The 27285-nt window shown below is 43.5% G+C and overlaps 1 protein-coding gene across 1 annotated transcript; it reads right to left on the bottom strand.

Annotated features, from left to right (window-relative positions):
• Positions 1-13321: 13321 nt before the first annotated feature.
• Positions 13322-24237, bottom strand: LOC105042881 (uncharacterized). Its single transcript, XM_010920239.3, has 3 exons — positions 23939-24237; positions 18004-18058; positions 13322-13947 (listed from the first exon to the last, which is right to left on the bottom strand). The coding sequence occupies exons 1-3, from the start codon at positions 24143-24145 to the stop codon at positions 13637-13639; spliced, it is 573 nt and encodes a 190-aa protein (XP_010918541.1). The 5' UTR covers positions 24146-24237; the 3' UTR covers positions 13322-13636.
• Positions 24238-27285: the final 3048 nt, after the last annotated feature.

Consider the following 27285-nt stretch of genomic DNA (forward strand, 5'->3'; position numbering starts at 1 on the left):
CTCCAACCTGGAGGAGGAGGTGCGGACGCATCTCGTGGACTTTCTCCGAAGAAATGCGGACGTTTTCGCATGGGTCCCGACGGATATGCCGGGGATCAAAACGGAGGTCATGGAGCATCATCTGGCGGTCGACCCTAAACATCGGCCAACAAAAGAAAAAATTCGGAGTCATGCCCCAGAGAGGCAGAAGGCGATAGCCGAGGAAGTGGATAAACTTCTCAAGGCCGGATTCATCAAGGAGGTCAATTATCCAGAGTGGATCTCCAATGTTGTCTTGGTCAAGAAAGCAAATGGCAAGTGGAGGATGTGTATCGACTTCAAAAAGCTGAATAAGACTTGCCCAAAAGATAGCTACCCCCTGCCCAGGATCGACCAACTGGTGGACGCTACCTCGGGCCACGAGCTTCTCACTTTTATGGACGCATTCTCCGGCTATAACCAGATTAAGATGGCATCGGAAGATGAAGAAAAGACTGCTTTTATCACTAGTCGCGGCCTTTACTGCTACAGGGTTATGCCGTTCGGCCTCAAGAACGCAGGCGCAACCTATCAGCGGTTGGTAAATAAAATCTTCAAAGAACAAATCGGCCGAAACATGGAGGTGTACGTGGACGATATGCTCGTGAAAAGTAGATCTTCCGAAAATCATGTTGCCGACCTCGAGGAAGCTTTTGGCGCTCTTCGAGAATACAGAATGAAGCTGAACCCGACCAAATGTGCTTTTGGGGTAACCTCAGGAAAGTTCCTGGGCTTCATGGTGTCGGGGCGTGGGATTGAGGCCAATCCGGAGAAAATTCGCGCCATCCAGGAGATGGCCGCCCCGCGGTCAATCAAGGAGGTTCAGTGCCTCACTGGGAGGATCGCGGCTCTTAATCGTTTTGTCGCGAGGTCGGCTGAGCGATGTTTACCCTTCTTCCAAACCCTCAAACAGCCGAAGAACTTCTGTTGGACCCCTGAATGTCAACAGGCATTCGAGGAATTAAAGAGCTACCTTAGCTCACCTCCACTACTGGCAAAGCCCGAACCTGGGGAGGAGTTATTTTTGTACCTGGCAGTCTCTCCCACATCCCTCACGGCAGTTCTTGTCAAAGAAGAAATAAAAATCCAGCAGCCGGTCTACTACATTAGCCGCGTGCTAAGGGACGCCGAGACCAGGTATACTAAATTAGAGAAACTGACCTACGCTTTGTTGATTGCAGCTCGGAGACTCCGACCTTACTTTCAAGGGCACACGGTGACGTTGCTCACCGACCAACCAATCAAAGCGGTTTTGCACCGAGCTGATATTTCTGGGAGAATGGCGAAATGGGCAATCGAGCTCACAGAATTCGACATCAACTACCAGCCTAGGCCGGCAATAAAGGCCCAGGTATTGGCGGATTTCATAGTAGAATGCACCATCCCTAAGGAGGCCAAACTTGAGCAAAGCAAAATTGACGACCTGAAGACTCAACCGGACTCCCCCGACGAAGAAGCCAGTTCCTTCGATGGCTTTTGGACCCTCCACGTGGACGGATCTTCCAACATGGCGGGCGCTGGTGCAGGCCTGATCTTGACCAGCCCGGAGGGAGTCGTCGCGGAGTACGCTCTGCGTTTCGGATTCCCCGCAACAAACAATGGAGCAGAATATGAAGCTCTAATCGCAGGATTGAGGGTCGCTAAGGAGCTTGGAATAAACCAACTCCGGGTGCACAGCGATTCCCAACTTATAGTGGGACAAGTCAGCGGGAGCTTTGAAGCGCGGGAGGACAGTATGGCCAAATATCTTGAGAAGGTGAAGGAATTCACCCCCACCTTCAACAATTTCGACATCAAGCAAATTCCAAGATCGGAGAATGCCAGAGCCGATTTTCTCTCCAAGCTAGCAACATTGGCCCCGGCCGAATTGCCCAAAGGCGTCCTCTTTGAGGTTTTAAAGCACCCAAGTACGGAAGAACCACAGCTCGTAATGGATATTGACCACGAGCCCAGCTGGGTCGACCCGCTGATAACCTATCTTAGAGATGGGATTCTCCCCCAAGACGCGAAAGAGGCCCGGAAACTCCGAAATCAGGCATCCCGATACATCCTCTATGAGGGCAAATTGTATAAAAGATCATACTCCTTGCCTCTCTTGAGATGTCTCCGACCCTCAGAAGCCGACTACGCTTTATGGGAAGTGCACGAGGGAGTTTGCGGAAGCCATTTGGGTGCCAGATCTCTATCCCACAAACTACTCCGCCAAGGGTACTACTGGCCCACAATGCATCATGATTCAATCGAATATGTCAAAAAATGCGATCGATGCCAAAGGTACGCCAACGTCCAGAGACAACCTGCTACCGAGCTCACACCCCTAAGTGCCCCATGGCCTTTTGCGCAATGGGGGATGGATATTCTTGGCCCCTTTCCCATGGCATCCGGTCAAAGGAAATTCCTCCTCGTAGCAATCGACTACTTCACCAAATGGGTCGAGGCCGAACCACTAGCCAAAATCACAGAAGCGAAAGTGCAGGATTTCGTCTGGAAATCAATAGTGTGCAGGTTTGGTTTACCTCGAACACTGATCACTGATAATGGACGGCAATTCGCGGGAGCCAGATTTGCTGAATTCTGTGAAGACCTAAACATCTCCCACAAGTTCACATCAGTGGCCCATCCCCAGGCAAACGGCGAAGCCGAGGTAACGAACAGAACCCTTTTGCAGGGAATCAAGACAAGGCTTGAAAAAGCGAAAGGAACTTGCACGGACGAGCTTTACCATGTGCTATGGGCGTACCGAACTACCCAGAGGTTGCCTACAGGAGAGACTCCCTTTGCTCTAGCCTTTGGAACAGAAGCCGTCATCCCGATCGAACTTAAACTCCCGTCGGCACGGGTCGTGGCGTTCGACGAACCCCAGAACGCACAAAATCTCAGGGCCAACCTCGACCTACTGGAAGAAAGGCGGGAGATCGCTCAGGTCCGAATGGCGGCCTACAGACAGAAGGTTGCCCGATATTATAACGCCCGAGTCAAGAACAGGACATTTAAAGCGGGGGATCTTGTACTCCGACGAGCTGCTGTCTCACAGCCGCAAGCCCAGGGGAAGCTAGCCCCAAATTGGGAAGGACCTTAAGATCAAAGAAGTAGTCCGACCTGGGACTTATTATCTTAAGGAGCTCGAAGGGGCCGACCTCCCGCGACCATGGAACTCAGAAAACTTACGGGTATACTACCAGTGATTTCATCCTAATCGAAAAATGTGTGCCCACTTATTTAGGGACAATTCAAACAGACGGTATCAAAAATGAGAACGCAATCTTACAAAAGTCGAAGGCCCGATTCCTTTAGACCGGATGGGGGGAGAGGCCTCACAACGCCCATATGTGCCCCCACAGCCCTGTTAGGGACAGGAGGAGAACCTCGCCCTAACTTGAGCAAAGTCGAAGGCCCGGTTCCTTTAGACCGGATGGGGGGAGAGGCCTCACAATGCCCATATGTGCCCCCACAGCCCTGTTAGGGACAGGAGGAGAACCTCGCCCTAACTTGAGCAAAGTCGAAGGCCCGGTTCCTTTAGACCGGATGGGGGGAGAGGCCTCACAACGCCCATATGTGCCCCACAGCCCTGTTAGGGACAGGAGGAGAACCTCGCCCTAACTTGAGCAAAGTCGAAGGCCCGGTTCCTTTAGACCGGATGGGGGGAGAGGCCTCACAACGCCCATATGTGCCCCCACAGCCCTGTTAGGGACAGGAGGAGAACCTCGCCCTAACTTGAGCAAAGTCGAAGGTCCGGTTCCTTTAGACCGGATGGGGGGAGAGGCCTCACAGCGCCCATGCGTGCCCCCGCAGCCCTATCAGGAATAGGAGGAGAACCTCGTCCTGACATGGGCGGGGGGTAAGGCCCGGACTCCTACGGGAGCCGGGTTCCGCCACCAAAAGGTTTCGCCCGGACTCCTACGGGAGTCGGGTTCCGCCACCAAAAGGTTTCGCCCGGACTCCTACGGGAGTCGGGTTCTGCCACCAAAAGGTTTCGCCCGGACTCCTACGGGAGCCGGGCTCCACCTTCGATATCAGAGCGGCTCCGCCCGGGCTTCTACGGAAGCTGGGCTTTACTTACGACTTTGATTACAGAAAGACTTTGCCCTACTTCTTATGAAAACTATGCTGCTTCAACTTCCAGGAGCTTCTTCGAACCTAGCCTCAACTCCAGCGGAGAAAGATCCCAGCAAACCTAACAAGTGGATATCTCCCAACGGCAGAAAAAACCGAAAAAAAGCCCAGCGAAGGACGACCCCACATGAACTGAAAAGGTCATCGACGGTCTTGGAACGGCATGACATAGGCAAAGAGAAAGAAAGAAGTTCGGCAGACAATTATTTGACACGAGAGGTAAACAAGGTACTGAAATCACTATTTTATTTGATAGAAGCACACGTTACAGGACCCGACGGGTCAGGAAAAAGAGAAAAAGAAAATACATGTCTCGCAAAGCACGGTTCGGGCAGGATGAACCGGAGGCCGATCCAAGCTGCAAATTCCTCTTCCCGTCTCTGTTCTTCTCAGTCGCATTCTCCAGTGCGTGTAACATCTCTCGCCCCATCTCTCTTCATTCTGTCCCCAAAGTTCCGACCTTAGCGAGAAGGGGGTGGGATTGATCTCCGAAGGCGGCGGGGGTAATAACGGCAGTAACGAAGACCTGTTTCAAGAAGAGCCGTAGCCATGACGGCCGCCACCTGAGACGCTCCGGCAAGGTCGGCATGCGCTACTTCCACCGTCTCCGCAACAAGTTCTACCGCCCCGACCGTCGACCGTCTCTGGTCCCTTGGCCCCGACGGCGTCAAGGATCCCGTCATGACTTGTGACGTCTATTCTGCCCTCTTGACCGGTATTGCCCCGCCTTACTGCTCCGAAATTCGCGGGCAGAATAGCTTCTACAACAGCCCCCGATATTAAACCCCTGTTGTTGAAGGAATTCTTCCTTGAGCCCCCTCTGAGATGACAGAGATTCTCACCGACCGTCATCCTCCTCCTCACCTTCCTCCGAGCCCTAACAATCCCCTCAAGAACAGCCTCCAGAGTTGAGGACATGGTGTGGAAACCCTCCGAGAAGGATTGATGGGCAAAAGGCGGCGAGAATTGGCACGAGGGGAGCAAGACTCTCAGGGGAAAAGAAGAACGCCAGGATGAGACCGTGAATGGATCGAAGGGTTTAAATAGCCGGCGGATCCCGACGCAGTTATGACGGCGAGAATTTCGAGGCCAGATGGTGTGTGCCGCGTGTCGCGCTTATCCGCTTCGTTGCTATCGAGGGTTGACCGCTCACAGATTCCCACAGAGCGACGCCTGGGATCGCGTTTCAACGAGGGTTTCGAAAAGACTTTTCAAGTCGCCTTTGTCAAAAAAAAAAAAAAAAAAAAAAAAAAAAAAAAAAAACGGATTCTGACACGCGCACATTAAGTGGGGGCAGCTGCGCACAGGGATCGAGGGGGCAATTTCGGCTGCGCATCTCTCTCTCTGTGTACTTCCTTCGCTTGAAATTCAAACTTGGAAGTAGGGGGACTGGTGTTGGGTATAAAATACCCGTGGCCGAAATTCCCATCAGAAAGGCTCCGCCCGGACTCCTACGGGAGCCGGGCTCCACCTCCGACATCAGAAAGGCTCCGCCCGGACTCCTACGGGAGCCGGGCTCCACCGCCATCGGCAAGTGCAGCTCCGCCCGGACCCCTACGGGAGCCGGGCTCCACCGCCATCAGCAAGTGCAGCTCCGCCCGGACTCCTACGGGAGCCGGGCTCCACCGCCATCAGCAAGTGCAGCTCCGTCCGGACTCCTACGGGAGCCGGGCTCCACCGCCATCAGCAAGTACAGCTCCGCCCGGACTCCTATGGGAGCCGGGCTCCACCGCCATCAGCAAGTGCAGCTCCGCCCGGACTCCTACGGGAGCCGGGCTCCACCGCCATCGGCAAGCACAGCTCCGCCCGGACTCCTACGGGAGCCGGGCTCCGCTCTCGATATCAATCGCTGGTAAGCTCAATCCGGACTCCTATCAGAGCCGGACTTCACCCTTGACTTTATTTGCAGCGCGGCTCCGCCCGGACTCCTACGGGAGCCGGGCTCCACCTCCGACATCAGAAAGGCTCCGCCCGGACTCCTACGGGAGCCGGGCTCCACCGCCATCAGCAAGTGCAGCTCCGCCCGGACTCCTACGGGAGCCGGGCTCCACCGCCATCAGCAAGTGCAGCTCCGTCCGGACTCCTACGGGAGCCGGGCTCCACCGCCATCGGCAAGCGCAGCTCCGTCCGGACTCCTACGGGAGCCGGGCTCCGCTCTCAATATCAATCGCTGGTAAGCTCAATCCGGACTCCTATCAGAGCCGGACTTCACCCTTGACTTTATTTGCAGCGCGGCTCCGCCCGGACTCCTACGGGAGCCGGGCTCCACCTCCGACATCAGAACGGCTCCGCCTGGACTCCTACGGGAGCCGGGCTCCACCTTCGACATCAGAGCGGCTCCGCCCGGACTCCTACGGGAGCCGGGCTCCACCTTCGTTATCGGAGCGGTTCCGCTCGGGCTCCTACGGAGGCCGGACTCCAACCGCGGCCGAACCTCAATCGACAGATCCGCACCCCCTCGGCAGGTCGCGACAACAATCATGATCCTGTTCCAGGTCCTACAGCGGATTCTACGCGGCTCCAGCAGCGGACCCATTACTCCCTGACAGGCTGTAGCAAACGGCCACGATTCTGTCCCGCTCCCTGCGGCAGATGCTGCACGATTCCACTACTCACTGACAGCTAGCGGCAACGGACGCCGCCCCACTATCCGCAACAGGCCATACGTGGCGGACTATGACAACAGCCACGAGTCTACCCCACCACTCTCCGCAATTAATTTCTCTGACCGTGGGCGGCCCACTACCAGACGGTTGCAGGTGTCACCATCAATCCGTTGCCCCCTCTGCCTATAAAAGGGGATCCAGATACGTTATTCTCTAGGCTCTTTCGCCTTATCTAAAAACTCTGCTAAATTCTCCGTTCGAGCACTCCATTCTTGTTGAGGCAGAGAACTGACTTGAGCGTCGGAGGGTCTTGCCGGAGCAACCCCACCTCCGATTTAGACTTCCCTTGCAGGTCCCGGCGGCGACCGCGGCTTCCTCAACTCCAGCTTCTCCGGCGCAGGCGGATTTTTGCACCAACACAGGGAATCAAGACAAGGCTTGAAAAAGCGAAAGGAACTTGGGCGGACGAGCTTTACCATGTGCTATGGGCGTACCGAACTACCCAGAGGTTGCCTACAGGAGAGACTCCCTTTGCTCTAGCCTTTGGTACAGAAGCCGTCATCCCGATCGAACTTAAACTCCCGTCGGCACGGGTCGTGGCGTTCGACGAACCCCAGAACGCACAAAATCTCAGGGCCAACCTCGACCTACTGGAAGAAAGGCGGGAGATCGCTCAGGTCCGAATGGCGGCCTACAGACAGAAGGTTGCCCGATATTATAACGCCCGAGTCAAGAACAGGACATTTAAAGCAGGGGATCTTGTACTCCGACGAGCTGCTGTCTCACAGCCGCAGGCCCAGGGGAAGCTAGCCCCAAATTGGGAAGGACCTTATGAGATCAAAGAAGTAGTCCGACCTGGGACTTATTATCTTAAGGAGCTCGGAGGGCCCGACCTCCCGCGACCATGGAACTCAGAAAACTTACGGGTATACTACCAGTGATTTCATCCTAATCAAAAAATGTGTGCCCACTTGTTTAGGGACAATTCAAACAGACGGTATCAAAAATGAGAACGCAATCTTACAAAAGTCGAAGGCCCGGTTCCTTTAGACCGGATGGGGGGAGAGGCCTCACAACGCCCATATGTGCCCCCACAGTCCTGTTAGGGACAGGAGGAGAACCTCGCCCTAACTTGAGCAAAGTCGAAGGCCCGATTCCTTTAGACCGGATGGGGGGAGAGGCCTCACAACGCCCATATGTGCCCCCACAGCCCTGTTAGGGACAGGAGGAGAACCTCGCCCTAACTTGAGCAAAGTCGAAGGCCCGGTTCCTTTAGACCGGATGGGGGGAGAGGCCTCACAACGCCCATATGTGCCCCCACAGCCCTGTTAGGGACAGGAGGAGAACCTCGCCCTAACTTGAGCAAAGTCGAAGGCCCGGTTCCTTTAGACCGGATGGGGGGAGAGGCCTCACAGCGCCCATGCGTGCCCCCGCAGCCCTATCAGGAATAGGAGGAGAACCTCGTCCTGACATGGGCGGGGGGTAAGGCCCGGACTCCTACGGGAGCCGGGTTCCGCCACCAAAAGGTTTCGCCCGGACTCCTACGGGAGCCGGGTTCCGCCACCAAAAGGTTTCGCCCGGACTCCTACGGGAGCCGGGTTCCGCCACCAAAAGGTTTCGCCCGGACTCCTACGGGAGCCGGGTTCCGCCACCAAAAGGTTTCGCCCGGACTCCTACGGGAGCCGGGCTCCACCTTCGATATCAGAGCGGCTTCGCCCGGGCTTCTACGAAAGCTGGGCTTTACTTACGACTTTGATTACAGAAAGACTTTGCCCTACTTCTTATGAAAACTATGCTGCTTCAACTTCCAGGAGCTTCTTCGAACCTAGCCCCAACTCCAGCGGAGAAAGATCCCAGCAAACCTAACAAGTGGATATCTCCCAACGGCAGGAAAAATCGAAAAGAAGCCCAGCGAAGGACGACCCCACATGAACTGAAAAGGTCGTCGACGGTCTTGGAACGGCATGACATAGGCAAAGAGAAAGAAAGAAGTTCAGCAGACAATTATTTGACACGAGAGGTAAACAAGGTACTGAAATCACTATTTTATTTGATAGAAGCACACGTTACAGGACCCGGCGGGTCAGGAAAAAGAGAAAAAGAAAATACATGTCTCGCAAAGCACGGTTCGGGCAGGATGAACCGGAGGCCGATCCAAGCTGCAAATTCCTCTTCCCGTCTCTGTTCTTCTCAGTCGCATTCTCCAGTGCGTGTAACATCTCTCGCCCCATCTCTCTTCATTCTGTCCCCAAAGTTCCGACCTTAGCGAGAAGGGGGTGGGATTGATCTCCGAAGGCGGCGGGGGTAATAACGGCAGTAACGAAGACCTGTTTCAAGAAGAGCCGTAGCCATGACGGCCGCCACCTGAGACGCTCCGGCAAGGTCGGCATGCGCTACTTCCACCGTCTCCGCAACAAGTTCTACCGCCCCGACCGTCGACCGTCTCTGGTCCCTTGGCCCCGACGGCGTCAAGGATCCCGTCATGACTTGTGACGTCTATTCTGCCCTCTTGACTGGTATTGCCCCGCCTTACTGCTCCGAAATTCGCGGGCAGAATAGCTTCTACAACAGCCCCCGATATTAAACCCCTGTTGTTGAAGGAATTCTTCCTTGAGCCCCCTCTGAGATGACAGAGATTCTCACCGACCGTCATCCTCCTCCTCACCTTCCTCCGAGCCCTAACAATCCCCTCAAGAACAGCCTCCAGAGTTGAGGACATGGTGTGGAAACCCTCCGAGAAGGATTGATGGGCAAAAGGCGGCGAGAATTGGCACGAGGGGAGCAAGACTCTCAGGGGAAAAGAAGAACGCCAGGATGAGACCGTGAATGGATCGAAGGGTTTAAATAGCCGGCGGATCCCGACGCAGTTATGACGGCGAGAATTTCGAGGCCAGATGGTGTGTGCCGCGTGTCGCGCTTATCCGCTTCGTTGCTATCGAGGGTTGACCGCTCACAGATTCCCACAGAGCGACGCCTGGGATCGCGTTTCAACGAGGGTTTCGAAAAGACTTTTCAAGTCGCCTTTGTCAAAAAAAAAAAAAAAAAAAAAAAAAAAAAAAAAAACGGATTCTGACACGCGCACATTAAGTGGGGGCAGCTGCGCACAGGGATCGAGGGGGCAATTTCGGCTGCGCATCTCTCTCTCTGTGTACTTCCTTCGCTTGAAATTCAAACTTGGAAGTAGGGGGACTGGTGTTGGGTATAAAATACCCGCGGCCGAAATTCCCATCAGAAAGGCTCCGCCCGGACTCCTACGGGAGCCGGGCTCCACCTCCGACATCAGAAAGGCTCCGCCCGGACTCCTACGGGAGCCGGGCTCCACCGCCATCGGCAAGTGCAGCTCCGCCCGGACTCCTACGAGAGCCGGGCTCCACCGCCATCAGCAAGTGCAGCTCCGCCCGGACTCCTACGGGAGCCGGGCTCCACCGCCATCGGCAAGTGTAGCTCCGCCCGGACTCCTACGGGAGCCGGGCTCCACCGCCATCGGCAAGTGCAGCTCCGCCCGGACTCCTACGGGAGCCGGGCTCCGCTCTCGATATCAATCGCTGGTAAGCTCAATCCGGACTCCTATCAGAGCCGGACTTCACCCTTGACTTTATTTGCAGCGCAGCTCCGCCCGGACTCCTACGGGAGCCGGCCACCGCGCACAAGCGCACGGGGGAAAGAGGAAGGAAGAAAGGAAAAGAAGGGAAGCTTACCTTGACCTCCAGTGACTTCGTCGGAGAGAAAACACGGCTAGAAACCCAACTGTGCCCGCTGCTCTTCTTCGGGAAAATCGGAGAGAAAAAGAGGAAGAAGAGGCCGATGGTCGATCTCAACAGGGAGGGGGTCTTCTTATAGAGGACCCTAGGACTCCGAGGGGTCCTAGGAGTCCCGATTTTCTTGGGTTTCGCCGGAGAAGAAGACTCCTATCGGGAGTCTTCTTCCCGGTTTGCTCTGTTTTTTTTCATTTTTTTTTTCTCGTTTTGGGCTTTAGTGGGCTGAGATTAGTTGGGCTGGGTTTTTGGGCTATCACATTCTTCACCCCTAAAAAGAAATTTCGTCCTCGAAATTTTTCATACCTGTCACCATTTTATTGAAAGCCTGTGGATTCTGTTGAGTAAGCGCATAAACTCTTCCCTGATTTTTAGAAATCTGTCCACCACCCTTATGTTGTCCTTCATGAGTTCTTTGGCCAACTTGATTTTCAGTATTTAGCGGGCAGCTAGCAATTTTATGATCTATCTGACCACATTTGAAACAAGCACCGGTATTCCAATAGCAATCCTTGTCTGCATAATTTTTGCCACATCTGGAGCACGGCTCACCATAAATCTGTTGAGTCTTATTATCTACTGTTCCCTTAACTGATCTTTTGATGTTTTTATTATTATTATGCTCATACTTTAACGTCCCAATATTCCTAATGTTTACCCACCTACACTCGTACTATGTCAAATTCTATGTGTCATAATTTATCCACTTATGCTCTGATACCATATTAATTGTCACGCTCCCGATCCGAGATTGTGAATCGAGGATCGCGGCAACCGCCGCATACTTATGAAGAACTCTCTCCATAAGCATGCAAGGCATCTCATCACGATATCAATGCATCACAGCGGAATAAATTCAAATAATTATTATTCAACTGTAATTCAAGTAATTAAATCAAATGTCTTACATCCAATAAAATTTTTGCTAAAAAATAAATCTAAGTTCAATGAAGTTGACAATGCTAATCTCGCTTCTAAAGCTCTGTCCCAATATTTCTTCCCACGCTCGAAATTAATTATCTGAATCTGAAAAATAGAAGGAAAGGTAATGAGCTAGACAGCCCAGTAAGTAACAAGTATCTCTACCAGATATTTCAGATATTATATAATTTTCAAGAATAATGTTGCAAATAAACATAAGAGTATATTTCATACTGATTTAATACAAATCAAATATTTTCAAATATTCACATATAATATAATCATAAATCCGATTCGATTCAAAACACTCGTAACTCAACAGCCTTGACTATGACCAACGTTTAACCCCTATTGGCGGGGTCCACAGAATACCAGTGCACAACCCCTACTGGCAGGATCCACAAATACCAGCGCACAACCCCCACTGGCAGGGTCCACAAACACCAGCGCACAACCCCCACTGGTAGGGTCCACAAATACCAACGTATAATCCCCATTGGCGGGGCCCACTGAAACATAGTTAGGCTGAGAGCATAAATCCGATCTATATCAAAACACTTTGTACCATAATATATATCATAATCTTTCACTAAACATGTGCATAAATCGATATACCATAACATTTCAAAAGCACTTTTCTTACAAAACATAATTTCATAAATCATGCATAATTTCAGAGAATAATTATTTATTTCCAGAATAAATATGAAATATCTCGAGAAGATGATTCATTACTTACCTTTCACGGAGCACTGAATGAACAGATCAACTAACTTCTAGGAGATTCTTCCGTGCTTATTATCCAAAATTATATTTTTACATTAATTTAATTCAAAATTCAATCTAAACAAATCCCAAATCAAAATCTCACTTAAAATCAGACTCGTCTCTAAACTCGATCAGAATCATCAGATGAAGCATTCCACTTCGCTAATCCTAGAGGAATAACTTTAGAGAGAGAGAAATTCATCAAGAGAGAGAAACAATCTAGAGAGAGAAAATTCTAGAGAGAGAAAGTAGAGAGAGAAAGTTCAATTCCAGAGAGAGAAAGTCAGGGTTTAGACTGAAAGAAGAGAGAGAAACTCTCTCTCTCATCAATTTCATTTTTTTATTTATTTATTTATTTATTTATTTATTTACTTACTTATATATATATATATATTTTTTTTTTTTCTTTTCTTTTCTTTTTCTTTTTTTTTTCTTCTTCTTTCCTTTTCTTTTTCTTTTTTTTCCTTCTTTCTCTTTTTCTTCTTTTTTTTTCTTCTTCTTTTTCTTCTTTTTCTTCTTTTCTTCTTTTTTCTTGGTTCTTCCCGTGCCGGAACAGGGGACCGGCGTTCCCTCGGCCTTGACCGACCGTTCGGGCCACGACCGCCACGACGGAGGCCGGCGACCGACAGGGCCACTCCTCCGATCACGGAGGAAACATGGCCGGCGGTCAATTTTGATCGCCGGCGCCGGAAATTTACGAAAAAAGGACCCAAAAACAGAGTCTTTTCCCGACCAAAAATCGACGACGCTCGTCGCCGGCCACCGCGCACAAGCGCACGAGGGAAAGAGGAAGGAAGGGAGGAAAAGAAGGGAAGCTTACCTTGACCTCCGGTGACTTCGTCGGAGAGAAAACACGGCTAGAAACCCAACTGTGCCCGCTGCTCTTCTTCGAAAAAATCGGAGAGAAAGAGAGGAAGAAGAGGCCGATGGTCGATCTCAAGAGGGAGGGGGTCTTCTTATAGAGGACCCTAGGACTCCGAGGGATCCTAGGAGTCCCAATTTTCTTGGGTTTCGCCGGAGAAGAAGACTCCTCTCGGGAGTCTTCTTCCCGGTTTGCTCTGTTTTTTTTCTTTTTTTTTTTTTCTCATTTTGGGCTTTAGTGGGCTGAGATTAGTTGGGCTGGGTTTTTGGGCTATCACAGAACCAAAATTTGAATCCACATTCTAGTAAAAGTTGGAATGATGCAAACTCAGTATCATAGTAACAATATTTTACAGGTTTGCATTTTTAGTAAAAGAGATGGTTACAAAGGAAAGGATGCCTTCATTTCTTCACGATTGAAGGCAAACTACAACTCACCAAATTTAACAGACACATGACAGCATCCCTCGAGTTTCTATATCCCTCTGATTTCAGGCTTTCAGCAGTTGGTTACTTGATTTGCCTGGTTCATGCAAGCTGGCGAGTTTCAGATTCCCTCATCAATGTTTGGAGCTGACATCGGATTGCAATGTTCTACTTGGCAACTTGACGTGACAGAACACTGGCTTTTGTTACACCATAATAAAGTGGTTTGCTTCCAGGGTAAACAAGAAAGTTCCAACCAACTGGAGATCCACCAATCATGTAAGTCTCCTGAACCACTTCTTCCAGTTGCTTTGCAAATTCTGTTACGTCTGTGGCCTTTGCTCCTTGAACCTTTTTCTGCGCCATGATATTATCTGATACATTAGGTGCCTCACCGGATTGATTTTGTGCTGCCTGCTTTTCTTCCTCTGGTATATCAGTATTCAGTTGCTTTAACAATTCCAACATAATCTTCATCTCTATCAATGAAAAGACAAGAAAGAAAGAAATATGCAAGTGTCAGATATCCTGCATTTTTTAGCTGTAATACTAAAAGCATTGATTATTGTATATGCAACGTCCCAACAGGCAGCAACGCAAGTTACAGTAAGATTTGTGGATTAAAAAAAGGAGAATGTAAAATTTTCATAACACAATGAATTCAAAAAGTTCAGTTATTAAAAAAAGTTTTAAAAGTCACGAGCCGGAATCAAACACTAATGTTGCAGGTCACTAGCTGCCTTTTAGCATTATGACAGAATCCAGCAAATGATCTTTCAGTAGCAGATAGAGCCAGCAGCCACCGTCCAAAAGAAAAGAAAAATCTATCCTACAGCAAGTTTGCAATGAAATGGAAAAGACAGTCCATTGATCGGCCTTGAAGCTGCTTTATTGCCAACATGTAATGATATAGCATTGTTTGATTGGGTACAGGATAGAATTATGTAGCGTTATATAGAGAAAATTATGAAAAGGGTTTTTAAATAAGTCTTCTTTTATTTTCTTTTTTTGTTTGAAGGAGGGAAGGGGGTCTTTGGATGAATAAAAGGACGGCAACAGAGCAGTATCTTTGCTCTAGTACCAAACTTATGGAGGATCACTTGGGAATGGCTTGATCGAGCATAGGCAGACCTGCAGGTTAGGAAACTACAGTTTGAGTGAAGACATCATTTTATTTCCTATCACCAAGAACAAGGTGGAAGACATGTCTTTTGAGTAATATGTGCAAATGGAGGGTTTCTAAAGATGCAAATTAGTTCAACCTGTTTTTGACATGTTGAGAAACTAGATCTCTATACTATATGAGACTATATGAAGTTTTACTGTTGATAGGTTCATAAATCTTATGTTTGGAATCTGCAAAAAAGTTAAAATTCATACTTCAATAGAATCAGTAAAGAAATATAGGTAGCGAATGAAATAGAGGAACGACATGAGTTCCATGATCCAAATAATTATGATTTCTAAAATCAATTTGAAAATTTAAAGAAAAGGCAGCACATGTAGATAGTTACTGCAATATAAGATCATACAACGATGAAAGAAGGTAAATAAGAACAGATGAGACATGAAGAGTGGCAGAAGAAAAATCTTAATAGAGGAAGGAAGAAAGAAGAATCAGATAAAGAAAGGAGGGAGGAAGAGCAGCTAAACCTGGCTCTTTTTTTTTTTTTACAGTTTTCTTACGCATCTTCAAAATGAGCTCCCCCCTCATCAACACAGTTGGTCTCCCCATTAATCCTAATTTAAGTCACTGTTTAAGTTACATACAAATCATGAGCTATTGAATCTACTGGGACCAAGAGGACATGGGTATCCCATCTATGTTGTTTAGCTATTCAATAGAACAAGAATTTTCTTCAGATGAGGTATAAATTCTTCCTCAAATTGATTCCGAAGGCTCCTTGAAATTAAATTATCAATTTTCTATGACATACCAAATTTTTTGATCCCATTTATTGTTTGAAGACCAAATTAATAAACTCAACTTTTCCCCATTAACAAATTTTGGCATCACTTTTATTTTTTATTTTAAAACACAATCATAGAAATTGAGGCAAAAGATATTTTTATAAACTAAATCATAGAAATTGAGGCAAAAAAAAAAAAGGTGTGCTGCTACCTTAAATTTTCATTTTCTATTTTTCAAATATCATTTTCATTATTTCAAATAAAAAAATGGAAGTAAGAAATTTTTCTGCATTTTCCAAAACAACAAACTCATGTGGTTAAAAACCACCTTCACCATTGCCGCCACCACTACCGCCTCCACTACCACCACCATTGCCGTTGTCTCCACCATAACTTGCACCACCATCGCAGCCTCCACCACCACAAACATCGCAGCTTTTGCTACTGCCACTGCCATTGGTTCTATCACCACCACCGTTGCCAAGCACCACCATCACTGCCACTGCCACCCCCACCACACCATCATTGCCACCACCATCTCTGCCACACCATCACCTCAGTGCTCTCACCACCCTCATCACTCGCCACATCGCTAGCACCCTCACCACCACCACCACCACCACCTACGGCCTCCACTTTCTCCACTACCATTATTGCACTCGGGCACCATCATCATGTTTATGCTTCTAAAAATAATTGAGTATACAAAACATGTTTATATTCTTAAAAAAGAATTAAAAATAAAATAGAGACATTTTCTATTTTTTAATTTCTGAAAATAGGAAAAATGAAAGTGATGCCAAGCAGCCCCTTCGCATATAATGATTTAAGTGTCGATATGTGCTGATAGAATAGCAGTGAATTTGTATCAAGATATAGTGAAATCATATAAGTCGTACCAAGATGTGACGAAGCCAATATGAAAAATATAAGTGCCACAAGTTTATTGCAGTGGTAATCGTGGAAGGAAGCTTTATCTATTTAGGCATGGCCAAATTGAAGGAAAAGGACCCATGCGAATGGAGATGATGCATTTGTCTTGGAAATTCATGTGTAAGATTAAATGGAAATAGCACTAGCGTGGAAGAAAATGGTTTGTCAAGGGTCATTAGTTATCAGTAGGAAGCTATTTGTAGATATGTCTAGACTCTAGTGTATATCGAAAAATATTTTGAGCATAAGTGTTGATACAAATTTGGAAGTTGATATGGATTCCAATGTATCCAAAGGCTAGTCTATTGTCGATATGAAAAAGTTGATGATGACATAGTAGCTGGCAAACATTTTATTTAACCTTAGTGACTATGAGATGGCAAAGAGATCTGGAAAGGCCTGCATTCCATCTGTGAGGTTCATGTACATTTATGGAAAAGATAGAATCTTAATAAGTTTATCAAATACTTTCTAGTTGATTTTGCATGGGTGCAGGCATCAAAATTATAGATAAACAACTCAGGAAAAGCAAGAAATCATGATTTGGGGAAATCCAGACAAAACATATTCTATTAGTACAAAAAAGAATATTTGTTGAAAAAAAGGTATAACAAGAAGAAAATAACCTCTTTGATCATTGATTGTTCGTGGCTATCAATTTTTCTGTTTCTTGTATGATTTACAAGTCTCTCCACAATTGACAACTCAATAATCAAAATATGCATATTAATCATTGTGAATTCAATAGTCTGATATGCCAGTATATTTGAACTTGGGAACACATGTTGAATCATCTTATATTTTGGGTGCATGCGATAGAAAGTCAAGGTAACAGCATTTGCATAACTGATTTAAAAGCAGTTAGAACCACTCACTAACTCCTAACTGTCTCATTTATGCAGATAATGGGACTGCATATTATGTAATTAAGCACATATCTCCAAGATATTAAACAGTTTTCACTTTTTACTTGCAGGTTTCAACAATGTTTGTGGAATCATTTCCTGCATGATTACAAGAAATGTGCGAATCCCCGTTCTTAAATTGGATATTATCCATCCTTTTGTCATAATTTAGAGCACGTCCAATAAGAATTCTAGTATTAGAATATTTCATTAGATGTGGAGTGAGCTTAAAAAATGTGAACATGCATGGGTAAATTTCACTTTAGTTCTGCGGACAGAAGCTTTTGTAATATCTCTGACTTTTAACGTGTATGCAGTCACCTCAAAAGTTAAACTTCCATTGGTTCTGATGTGATACCTCCTTTAAATGTGAGCACAGAGATCCAATGCCCCTCATGAATCACACTCGAGGATCAAGGTGATTCACAGGGTTGTCAAATCTTAACCCATGCCCATCTACCATTGCACAACATATTACAATCTCAATATGTTACATTGTAAACTGTTTTCTTATTTATTATGCCATTACTTTCTTAATGACCAGAGACTAATCAACAATGCGAGGACAAAGATTTCATCAATTAAAAAAATAAAAGGTGCAGCAAGAAGCCTACCAATCTATGAACAATATGCTCATGAATCCTATTGACTGAGGCACTTGATAAGTGAAACATAGGATAAATTATATATACTAGTAGGAGCATCTTAAAGAATCTCTAGCATATGTTTAATACTTGAACAACTTTTTTCTGCAGGTACATATAGGTTGCATAACCTGAAACTTACGGTTTCGAATGTCATGAGCCGCTTTGCTGTTCCTGAAGTCTGGGGTCCGGAGAAGCTTTAAAAAAAAATAAAACAATAGGATTAGCAAGGTAAATTTCATATGGATGAAGAAATTTCAAATTCAACTTTTGAGAAGATGCAACAGTTTCAACTTTTATGTACCCTGTAGCCATTGCAGAACAAGTAATTCCAAGTTGGAAACAAAGTTCATAAATCTGTATGGAAATAGTGAATTGAAGCGGTCAAAAGGATAAAAACCCTCAAGAAGATGCACAAACAGTATTAAAATGATTGTACATGAAAGTAAACCCAAGTGGATGGTAAAACATCACACTGTTACTCTTAGAAAAACAAGCTTCAAGATTCTGAGTAATTCAACATCGAACTTTGACACGAAATACAGACTACACATCAAAAGCGTATGTTGTTTTCTGACTTGTTATGTGACTGAAATTTCAGAAATGAAATATGAATATACTCTCACGCACTGAGCTTCCAGTCATATATATGAGATTATTTATGTTATATCAATAAATTTAGCACAATCTCATTTCAGTTATATATGCCAAAGAGTACTAAGATAATAATGCGAGGAAGTAACCACACTGCTCTATGGACCCATTTGGTTGCTATTAATCTAGCATGGAAAAATAAATCTCATATCAGCTTATCATGTTTAGTACGAAAAGTAGATGAGAGAGATGATAAAATTAGATAGCGGGTCCCATATTTATTTTTCTAAAAGAGAAAGCAAAACAAATACCACCAAGTGGTGGTATTTGTTTTCCATGTTGGATTATTGAGGGGTGGTAATTTAAAAAAATCATTTCAATGGAAATGCCCTCATTTATATTATATTAATATTATATTAATTACATTAATATATTTAATATCAATTATAGTAATATACTGATATGAAATATTTATAAATAATAATATATTTATTATATCAATATATTTATTATTAATATTAATTAACAAATATTTATTAATTATCAATAAATCTGATATAGGATTTAATAATTAATATATTTATTTATATACCAAAATATATTAAAATTTATTTATAATAAGAAATATATTTTCTAATATATGTATAATTAATTTAAAAATAGGTATTAACCCATGTAAATATATTTCAAAATTCGGAATAGCCAATATTGACAGTGCTTGTATAAGTGGGCCATAAATAGCCAACAAGTGGATTGAGAAAAAAATATGTTATCACCTCAATTGTTTATTTAAGGGCACTATTGAAAATTTGTCAGTTTCCCATATAAGATTAACTCCAACCAAATATAGTAATTTTTTTCTAATGTCATTTTTTCGAGTAATTCTTTCACAAGCCAAACGTGGTAAAATTTATTTTCCCCTACAATCATTTTCCCATATAAATAATCCCCAAGTCATATCCCAACCAAACAAACCCCATATGTAAAAATATATGGTGGCAAGTCGAACGGAAGACACCCTTTCCCTTTCCATGTACTAGATCACCAATCCCCAATATTCACTAGCAAATGTGGCAAGTCGAAGTATGAATTACTATTGATGCTCCATCAGTCCCATCCCCAATCTTCACTAGCATATGTGGTAGAGCTAGATCACCAAAAAGGTACCAGGTTTATGAGGCACTGCTGCCAGTGACACTGCCTATATTGTAGTATAAAACACAAGACTCTGCCAACAAGATTGAGTAAATAAGGTAGCTAGTCCACAAAAACTTCCAAATCTGCTAATTCTGTGATGATTTACCTTCTTTAACCAACATGGTACACTTCTCACCATCCTCGATTCAAGTAACTCCATCCAAGAAATCAGTGAAGTAGCAATTCTAAAAGCAGAGACAAATCATCTGTAAAAGCAACTAATCCAGATATTCTTCTCAGAGTATGAACAGGACAACTAAGAATAGCTTTGACTGTATCCTGGTCCACCTTGAATTCTACAAAGATATGACCAAGTCCAGGAAAATCAAGCTGTCAGTCCTGATATCATATCATTTTTGAGTTCATCGAGATTCTTTGTTCTCAAGACTCAAACACCTGCCAAAAATGTTTAATGTGCTGCTCAACATCCATGTTACAGCTATGATGTCAACTAACTATACTACAAAAACCTCCCAGCAAATAGCTCCAAATCTTGGTTCATTAGCCTCAAAAATATTGGAGACAACTTCAATGATGTTGACCGCTTAAATGACCCACCCTTGAATTTCTAAATGGTTTTCCACCCATCTCCTACCTTGTTCTAATTGAAATAACTTCGAAAACTGAAACCACATAAGCATTGCTATTAAAACAAGCCAAAAAACATACTGATGTTTTTTGGTCATCTTGCTCATAGGAAAGCTCACTGTGAAGATATGACAGGGGCATCCTTCTTTGGTGTCAACAAACAAAATTTTCTCTAACTTCATCTCCGACCTGTCAACCATGTCACTGGATGCTACATTTTAGAGGCTTCCATCACCCCAGCCATTTGGTGTCAGTTTTATGAACCCTCATTAGGCAAGCATTCTTATTTAGTTCTGTCTCTGATGTTACAAGCCATATGTATATAGCATACACAATGTTGTGTATCTATTTATCAACTCCCTTAACATGAAAGTTAGAAATGCTCCTTGTGACTAAATGTCTAGATCATCATCATGATCACGTGATGTGATTTCATCTTCCACCTCAATTATATTTTCATTGTACTAGGGCCTTTCAACAAAATCCTCTTGAACTTTGTTGTGGCAATTCAAAGACATATGATCATCATCAAATAGAAGGTATAATTGTGATATCATTCAAAATACTAGATTAAGCAAAGTTAACACTTCGACAACCCCAAGCGCATGAGGAAAGTTAGCTATTGTTGAAGATTGAGTACGTATAATAGCATGTTTTTGCTGACATGTCCCCAGATGTTCCACTGGTACATTCTGAACCTTCTGCAACATATAAACCAGCATGTTCATTGTTTTTCAGTATTTTCATCTCAATAATAAACAAGTCTTATGAAATTTATTCAAGTACAAAATAGCTACAGTTATACTACACTGCAAATCTGCTATCATAAAAAAACAAGGTAGCAAGATATCATTTATTCCTTAGGTCATGCAGCCACAATAAAGGTTGTATCATGAGAATATCAAAGTCCTCAATACATAAACTTTTCAATCACTTTACTGCTTGACATTTACATCTTTTAGGAAAAGCCATTAAGATAGCTCATGGATACTTGGATAGTAGCATCTATATCAACTCCCCTCTTACCAATAATATTAGTTCGAATCTCCACTTAATCATTTGGAATCTTCTTGAATTCTCTAGCAGTAGTTTAATCATGATGTAATTATCAGGAAAAAAACCTTTGAATTCCTTATGTTCACCCTTAAAATTAAACTCCTTAGATTGGCCTCTTGATCTGGCTCCTTGCTCAAGACAAAAGATGATTCATCATGATTTGTCCACAACAAGTTATTTTTTTACATCTGCTACAACTAGTCCTTCCTTTTGCCTAATAAAGTAGGAATGAAACAAGGGCTCATTCTTTTGGCCCGATCCTCATTACCAATAATATAGACCTTGATGATTCTACCTGAAAGGATGCACCAATGACCTATAACTAACCATACACAATGCAAGTTCTAAAAAAGCACAGTGTGTCAAGATAAGATGTTGAAACCATTGAAACCACAATCAATAAATAGCAGCAACAAAAAGGAGGACACCCATCCAAGAAATAGTATGACAAACTGTATGAATATGGGATACTTTTTACCACAATCAATTCTAAGAATTTTGGCATAGCAATGAAATCATAAGGGTAAGGCATGGCTTAAGCCTCCTCGATATCTTCTATAGGGAGGCCTTTTCACAAAAGAGATGGAAGACTATATTGGAACTTTTAACCATCCAATAAGCAAATTGGAAGAAATATGGGTGCGCCATTATGTCTGATAATTTGATAGACGAGTAGAGAAGAAACTTGATTAACTTTATTAATCAAATGTCTAGGGAAACTTATATTGGAGGCAAATTGGTGTGTTAAATAAGATTTATGGTTGCAAATCATCTTGGGAAACTTATATTTGAGGCAAACTGGCGTGTGAAATAAGATTTATGGTTGCAGATCATCTATACAAATGGTTAGGTAAAGTTGCTCAAGGAATTAGGAACAAAATTGTGGTTTGAGTGCTTTGTAGCAAAATTTTTACACATGAGGCTAGGTAAGGTTGATGGAGAAAAAGTGGCAGCTATTTCAAACTCAAACACCTTGTGCTCATTGCCTCTATCTTATGTTGGAGAAATTACAAAATAGGAATACATCAAAAGTGTAATTACTAATGAACGAATAGTGACACCATTAATCTGCAAAAATCATTATAACATGTTTTATATTGAGAAATAAATGTCTCAAAAAACTTGCACAAGAAGAATCCATGGCCTTTGCAGTCGTAATGAAATCATACTTGTACAAGAAGAATATGATTTTCTAAGAAATCGCCAGATATATGAAACTGATTTCAAGTTTTACAAAAGTTTTTGAATGAGATTGAGTTCATGACCAAAGGGTCACTCCGAAACCAAAATTTTCACAAGGAAGAAGAATGTACAAAAAAGAAAAAAACCAATATAAAATTTTACTTATATCTGCCAGAAAGAGAAAAGGACACCAAACTTGCCTTTTCTTGGAAGGCTAAACACTGACAAAATTATCTGTTTGTTGATTCTTCAATACAACTAGTTATTGCATTTCTTACTCCTCGATAGAACCATTCAGAAAATTTTTCAAAATGTGTTGCCTATTATTAAGCAAATAAAAGAAAGACATAACCCAAAATCAAAGCCTAATCATGTCAATTAACCAGATTTCAAGGATGATGACAATATAATTTGGCAAAAAAATATAAACAAAAGAAACATTGGTTAAGGAAACTTCTTAATATGTAAACAACCAAAAGTTATGTATATATCTACTTCTACCCTGATACCACAACCAACTTTTTTTTTTTTGCATTTTCCTTTTTCTTTTGCTCAGGAAAACTACAACTAACTTGTTTCGTCCCTAAAGCATATCTGCTATTTCTTTAAGGCTTTTTTCATACCAAAATTTTTGGAAAACTAAAAGAACCCCCAAACCCTAAAATTCAATAATCTTCTAGAGAATGTCTCATTGGCATTTCCCATATTTAAGAACTTCCTTTTGCATTTATATCAAGCTCCAACATAATTTGAAATGCGTTAAGACTTGTTCAATCTCCAAAACTTGATGGAGATAGAGGTTGCAGTGTTTTGCAGAGGGACATCAAACCATGAAGAAACTTCCTAACATGCACCGGCTTTTTCTAATCAGCAGAGGCTCTTCTACATTTCATCAGATCAGCTAAATGTATTCTTAATACAGTGTATTGATTAATATGTTTTGACTTTACAATTCCACACTAATCTGATCCAAAATTCTTGCGCAGCCAGTAGAACACTCTAGGAAATTTTGGAGTAAATACCTCCATTTCACTCTTCTGGTACAAATTCTAGTTGAAATCTAGCAACAAAATCGGGTATGCCGATATCTATAGAGCTCCTCTTAGTTAGGGGAATTGATCAAATCTCAGCTAGCATTTGAAAAAAAAAAAAAGAATCTTAGTCATAGTTAAGAAATCTTTCCCTGGGTTTAAGAAGAATATTGAAACGAATCCACTGAAAAGCATAAACAACATTTTGTTGGCTAATAGAGCCTTGATATTTATCACTGCAACCATTCTGCCCCGAAAAAGCAACAAAAGAACAGAGCAAGTCTCAACAGAGCCTCATCACCTCGTTTGATGAAAACGATTTTTCTCGCCTCCACGAGAGATTCTCAAACCGCGAAAGAACAAGCTAGCTAGAGAACGAAATTTCAAGATCGCTCTAATAATTTGAAGCAAGAAGAAAGCATGGATCACCTCGAGGAACAGAGGGCGAAGATCTCGGACCATGCAGCGAATCTTGAAGTAGGGGGTGTTCTGGAACCCCCCATCCTCCAGCTTCCTCTTCTTTGCTGGAGGAGCCTCCGCAGCCACCGCCTCCGCCGCCGGTGGCGCTACGGGTTCCTGGTTCGGAGGGTTTGGGTTGGCGTTTGGATTTGGAGAGAGATTGCCGCGTTGTTCCATGTCTCAGAGAGAGCGAGAGAGGGAGAGGGGAAGGCAGTGCGGAGTTGAGACAGTGAGCTGATAAATTGACGGCGATCGGACAGGAGGGTTAGAAGTCCAAATTTCGGAAGCCCGGTCGGAACCGGTTAAAGTCACCGACGCAAGAACGTAGGCTTTTGCCACGTGCATTGCACGTGAGGATATAAAAGCTTTATAAAATATTAGTTTAATTAATTTTATATTAATTACAAATTTTCATTTAGTGCATTGTGTACGTAACTTTGATATGGTTTGTAAATTACGGAGCGTTATAATTTATCATAACACTCTTATAGAGCTTAGGATTTAAAGCTTGATGGGAAAAATAAATACAATTAAAGCTCTAGATTGGCTCTTCAAGTTTGTGCAACTAAAAGCAAGCTAAATTCAAGCCACATTTTAAGGCTTATCATGAAAACATGCCGAGTTCCAACACTCTCTAACTGGAGGCATGTATGTGAGTATGGATTTGGATATAACTATGATTAACAAAGCTCAAACAAGTATTTTCAATTTGGATAGAAAGTGTATTAATTTGCAGGTTAATACTTAAACACGATAGTTTTTGTTTGCTATATTGGAAGAAATAAAAATATTTTTCAATTAAGAAAAGATAAAATAAATCATAGTATAACTTATGTAATAACAAAGAAACATGAATCATTAATATTTTTTTAAGTACAAAAAACATGTAATTAATAAAAAAAGATAGCAGCAAAGTATCTAGTGTCATCCTTAGTACAAGTTGGTAATGATGGTATTCCACCCGCAATTATTACCTTTTTTTTTTTTTTTAAGGAAGAAAAGGATCTATATAATGCAATAGAAGGGCCGGAGGGTAGCAGCTACCTGTTTTATGTGAAGCAACTTTTCTAAGATATGTTAGACAAAAATGAACAATCTTACGATTCTTATCTTGAGCAAAGTTCTGAGTTTTGAGACTTTGGCTCTTTAAGCCTAAGCGAAATGATCACTCATCGATAACTAGATTTTTTGATAAGAGAAACTCTCACATTTTGAGTGCACCATAGTCATCCAAACTCATACCAAAGAGGTTATTCTTGTTACTGCTTTCTTTGTTGGGTTTGAAGAATTTTTTGTAATAGAAGTATATCTTTTTGATAGGACTTTTGGACAGAAATAGAGTTTTGGAATTTTAAGTATTTAGATTTATTCCCTTTTTTTTATTTTTAATTTGGTGATAAATAAGAGTTAAAATTATTTTTACGGTTAAGAATTAGGGAGGCTAATGCTGCTGAATTAGAATAAATATCAGGAAGAGTCCAGTATTTAGAGAAGATCATAAATTGATGAATACGAGGGCTATTTATAGGTTGTTGATTATAGAGCTAGAATTGTATGTGATTGATTGTCTAATGTTCCGAAGGTTTATATTGACACAGTTTTTCACACCAAACGAGAAGGTTCCCAAATTAAACAAGAAGAGGGCTGGCTCTGTTGGAGCTGGGACCTTGGGGTTGCTAAGTAATACTAAACATTGAAATAGTAGTTCTAAAAAATAATTTACAAAATAGTTATTGAAATTATATGTGAAATACTAATTCAAAAAAAAATATTTATTAGAAATATTTGTATAGATACTTATTGAATTTATAAATTCAAAAATTTTATTATTTATTAGAAAAATAATTTATAAATAGCCTTTTGCAGTTGTATGTGACATATGGGTTGGGACAAATAGTTTGTATATTGGTATTGTGAAATATTTGTATAAAAATTATTGATTATGAAAATCCTATCTTTATTAATGATACTAAATTGTTTTATGCATCAATAGTTTGATTAAAGCATTTTTCTTATTCTACTTGCTTAATCGCTCTAGCTATGATTTTTGGTTTCTAATGGAGTATTCAGCCCAACCTTCTCCCTCTTTTTCAAAGCCTAAGGCTTAGAAGGTAACAGGTTGTTATTGGGATGTGAGCGTAGAGCAAGATCCTGAATATAGTTAGACCCAAGGCACAATCATAGTTTCGTCCTAACACTCTTTAATATTGTGGACCTGTGGTTTTGTAGAGCTTGTTGAAACTTGGACTAGTTAAGGTGCTTTATGGGTTTGTTTGTAAATTACCTTAATGTTCTGTTTTAACATTGTTGTTGTGATTTTGGGACTGACATGTTAAGATTTGACATCTCGAGATTCAGTCCATATTGAGTGCACAACGAGGTCCGCGACGAAAAATAGAGTTCAATGATATCAAGATCACCTCAAACAGAGTCCGGATGGCAAAAATACGAACGATTGAAGTCGGCACGGAACTCGGAGCGACGGAGAACCACCGACCGCAGGCGGCCGTGCGGCCGCACGCAGCAGGTCACGGTCCAGCGCACCGCACGTGAGCGCACAGGCCGGCCCAGGCCCAGGCACACAACGCGGGCGTGGCCTAAGCCCACGTGCGGACGCGGCCCAAGCCCATGCGACCTGCTGGAGCCTATAGCTCGATCCATCGTGGATCGGGCAGTGCACAGGAAGCTCCGTGGACTGTGTGGGCATTTCTCACGTATTTCTCACGGTCCACGATACTATTCCGTGGACCGGCACATGATTGGAAGGTGTGAGTTATTTTCGGTATTGATCCGACGTCTCAGAGGTTTTCTGGGCTTTGTTTCGGCCTGATAAGGACTCCTAAACCAAATCTAACACGAGTTTAAGCCTTTAAAAGGCCTAATCGGTGAACAGAGAAGCAGGGACATGGTGCAACGTTGATCTGAGAAAAGCTTAGGAAAATCGAGAACTCGTGGAGGAAGAGAGAGAGACACAAGGACACTATAAGAAGGAGTAGGACTCCTGGACAGTGGACAGCGATCACTTCAGAGGTTCAAGAGGGTCTTCCTAGAGAGAGCTTTTATGAGGGAGAACTTTCTGTGAGGGAGAAATTAGGTGTATGAGGGTTGAGAGTAAGATCTTCTCTCGTAATATTTTTTTTTCTCATAGTGAAGTTTGCATGTCCCGTGGAGGCGAGCTCTTTTTTGGCTAATCCACGTAATTAATTGTTTCTATTTTATTTCTGCTTTCTTCCTACTGCATCGTATGGTATCAAAAAGATCTTGAGAGGTGGTGTCCTGGCCAGACATCCATCGAACAAGTGGTATCAGAGTGAGGC

Source organism: Elaeis guineensis, chromosome 4 (assembly GCF_000442705.2).
Source record: "Elaeis guineensis isolate ETL-2024a chromosome 4, EG11, whole genome shotgun sequence".
In the NCBI taxonomy this organism is placed as follows: domain Eukaryota; kingdom Viridiplantae; phylum Streptophyta; class Magnoliopsida; order Arecales; family Arecaceae; genus Elaeis; species Elaeis guineensis.

Bases quoted from the DNA above. Each gene is read 5' to 3' on its own strand.
- LOC105042881 (XM_010920239.3), bottom strand. From the start codon at position 24,145: ATGGAACAACGCGGCAATCTCTCTCCAAATCCAAACGCCAACCCAAAC. The intron at 18,059-23,938 runs GTGATCCATGCT...TTTTTTTTAAAG, and splicing joins TTCGCCCTCTGTTCCTCGAG to CTTCTCCGGACCCCAGACTT. The intron at 13,948-18,003 runs GTAAGTTTCAGG...TTTCATTGATAG, and splicing joins GGCTCATGACATTCGAAACC to AGATGAAGATTATGTTGGAA.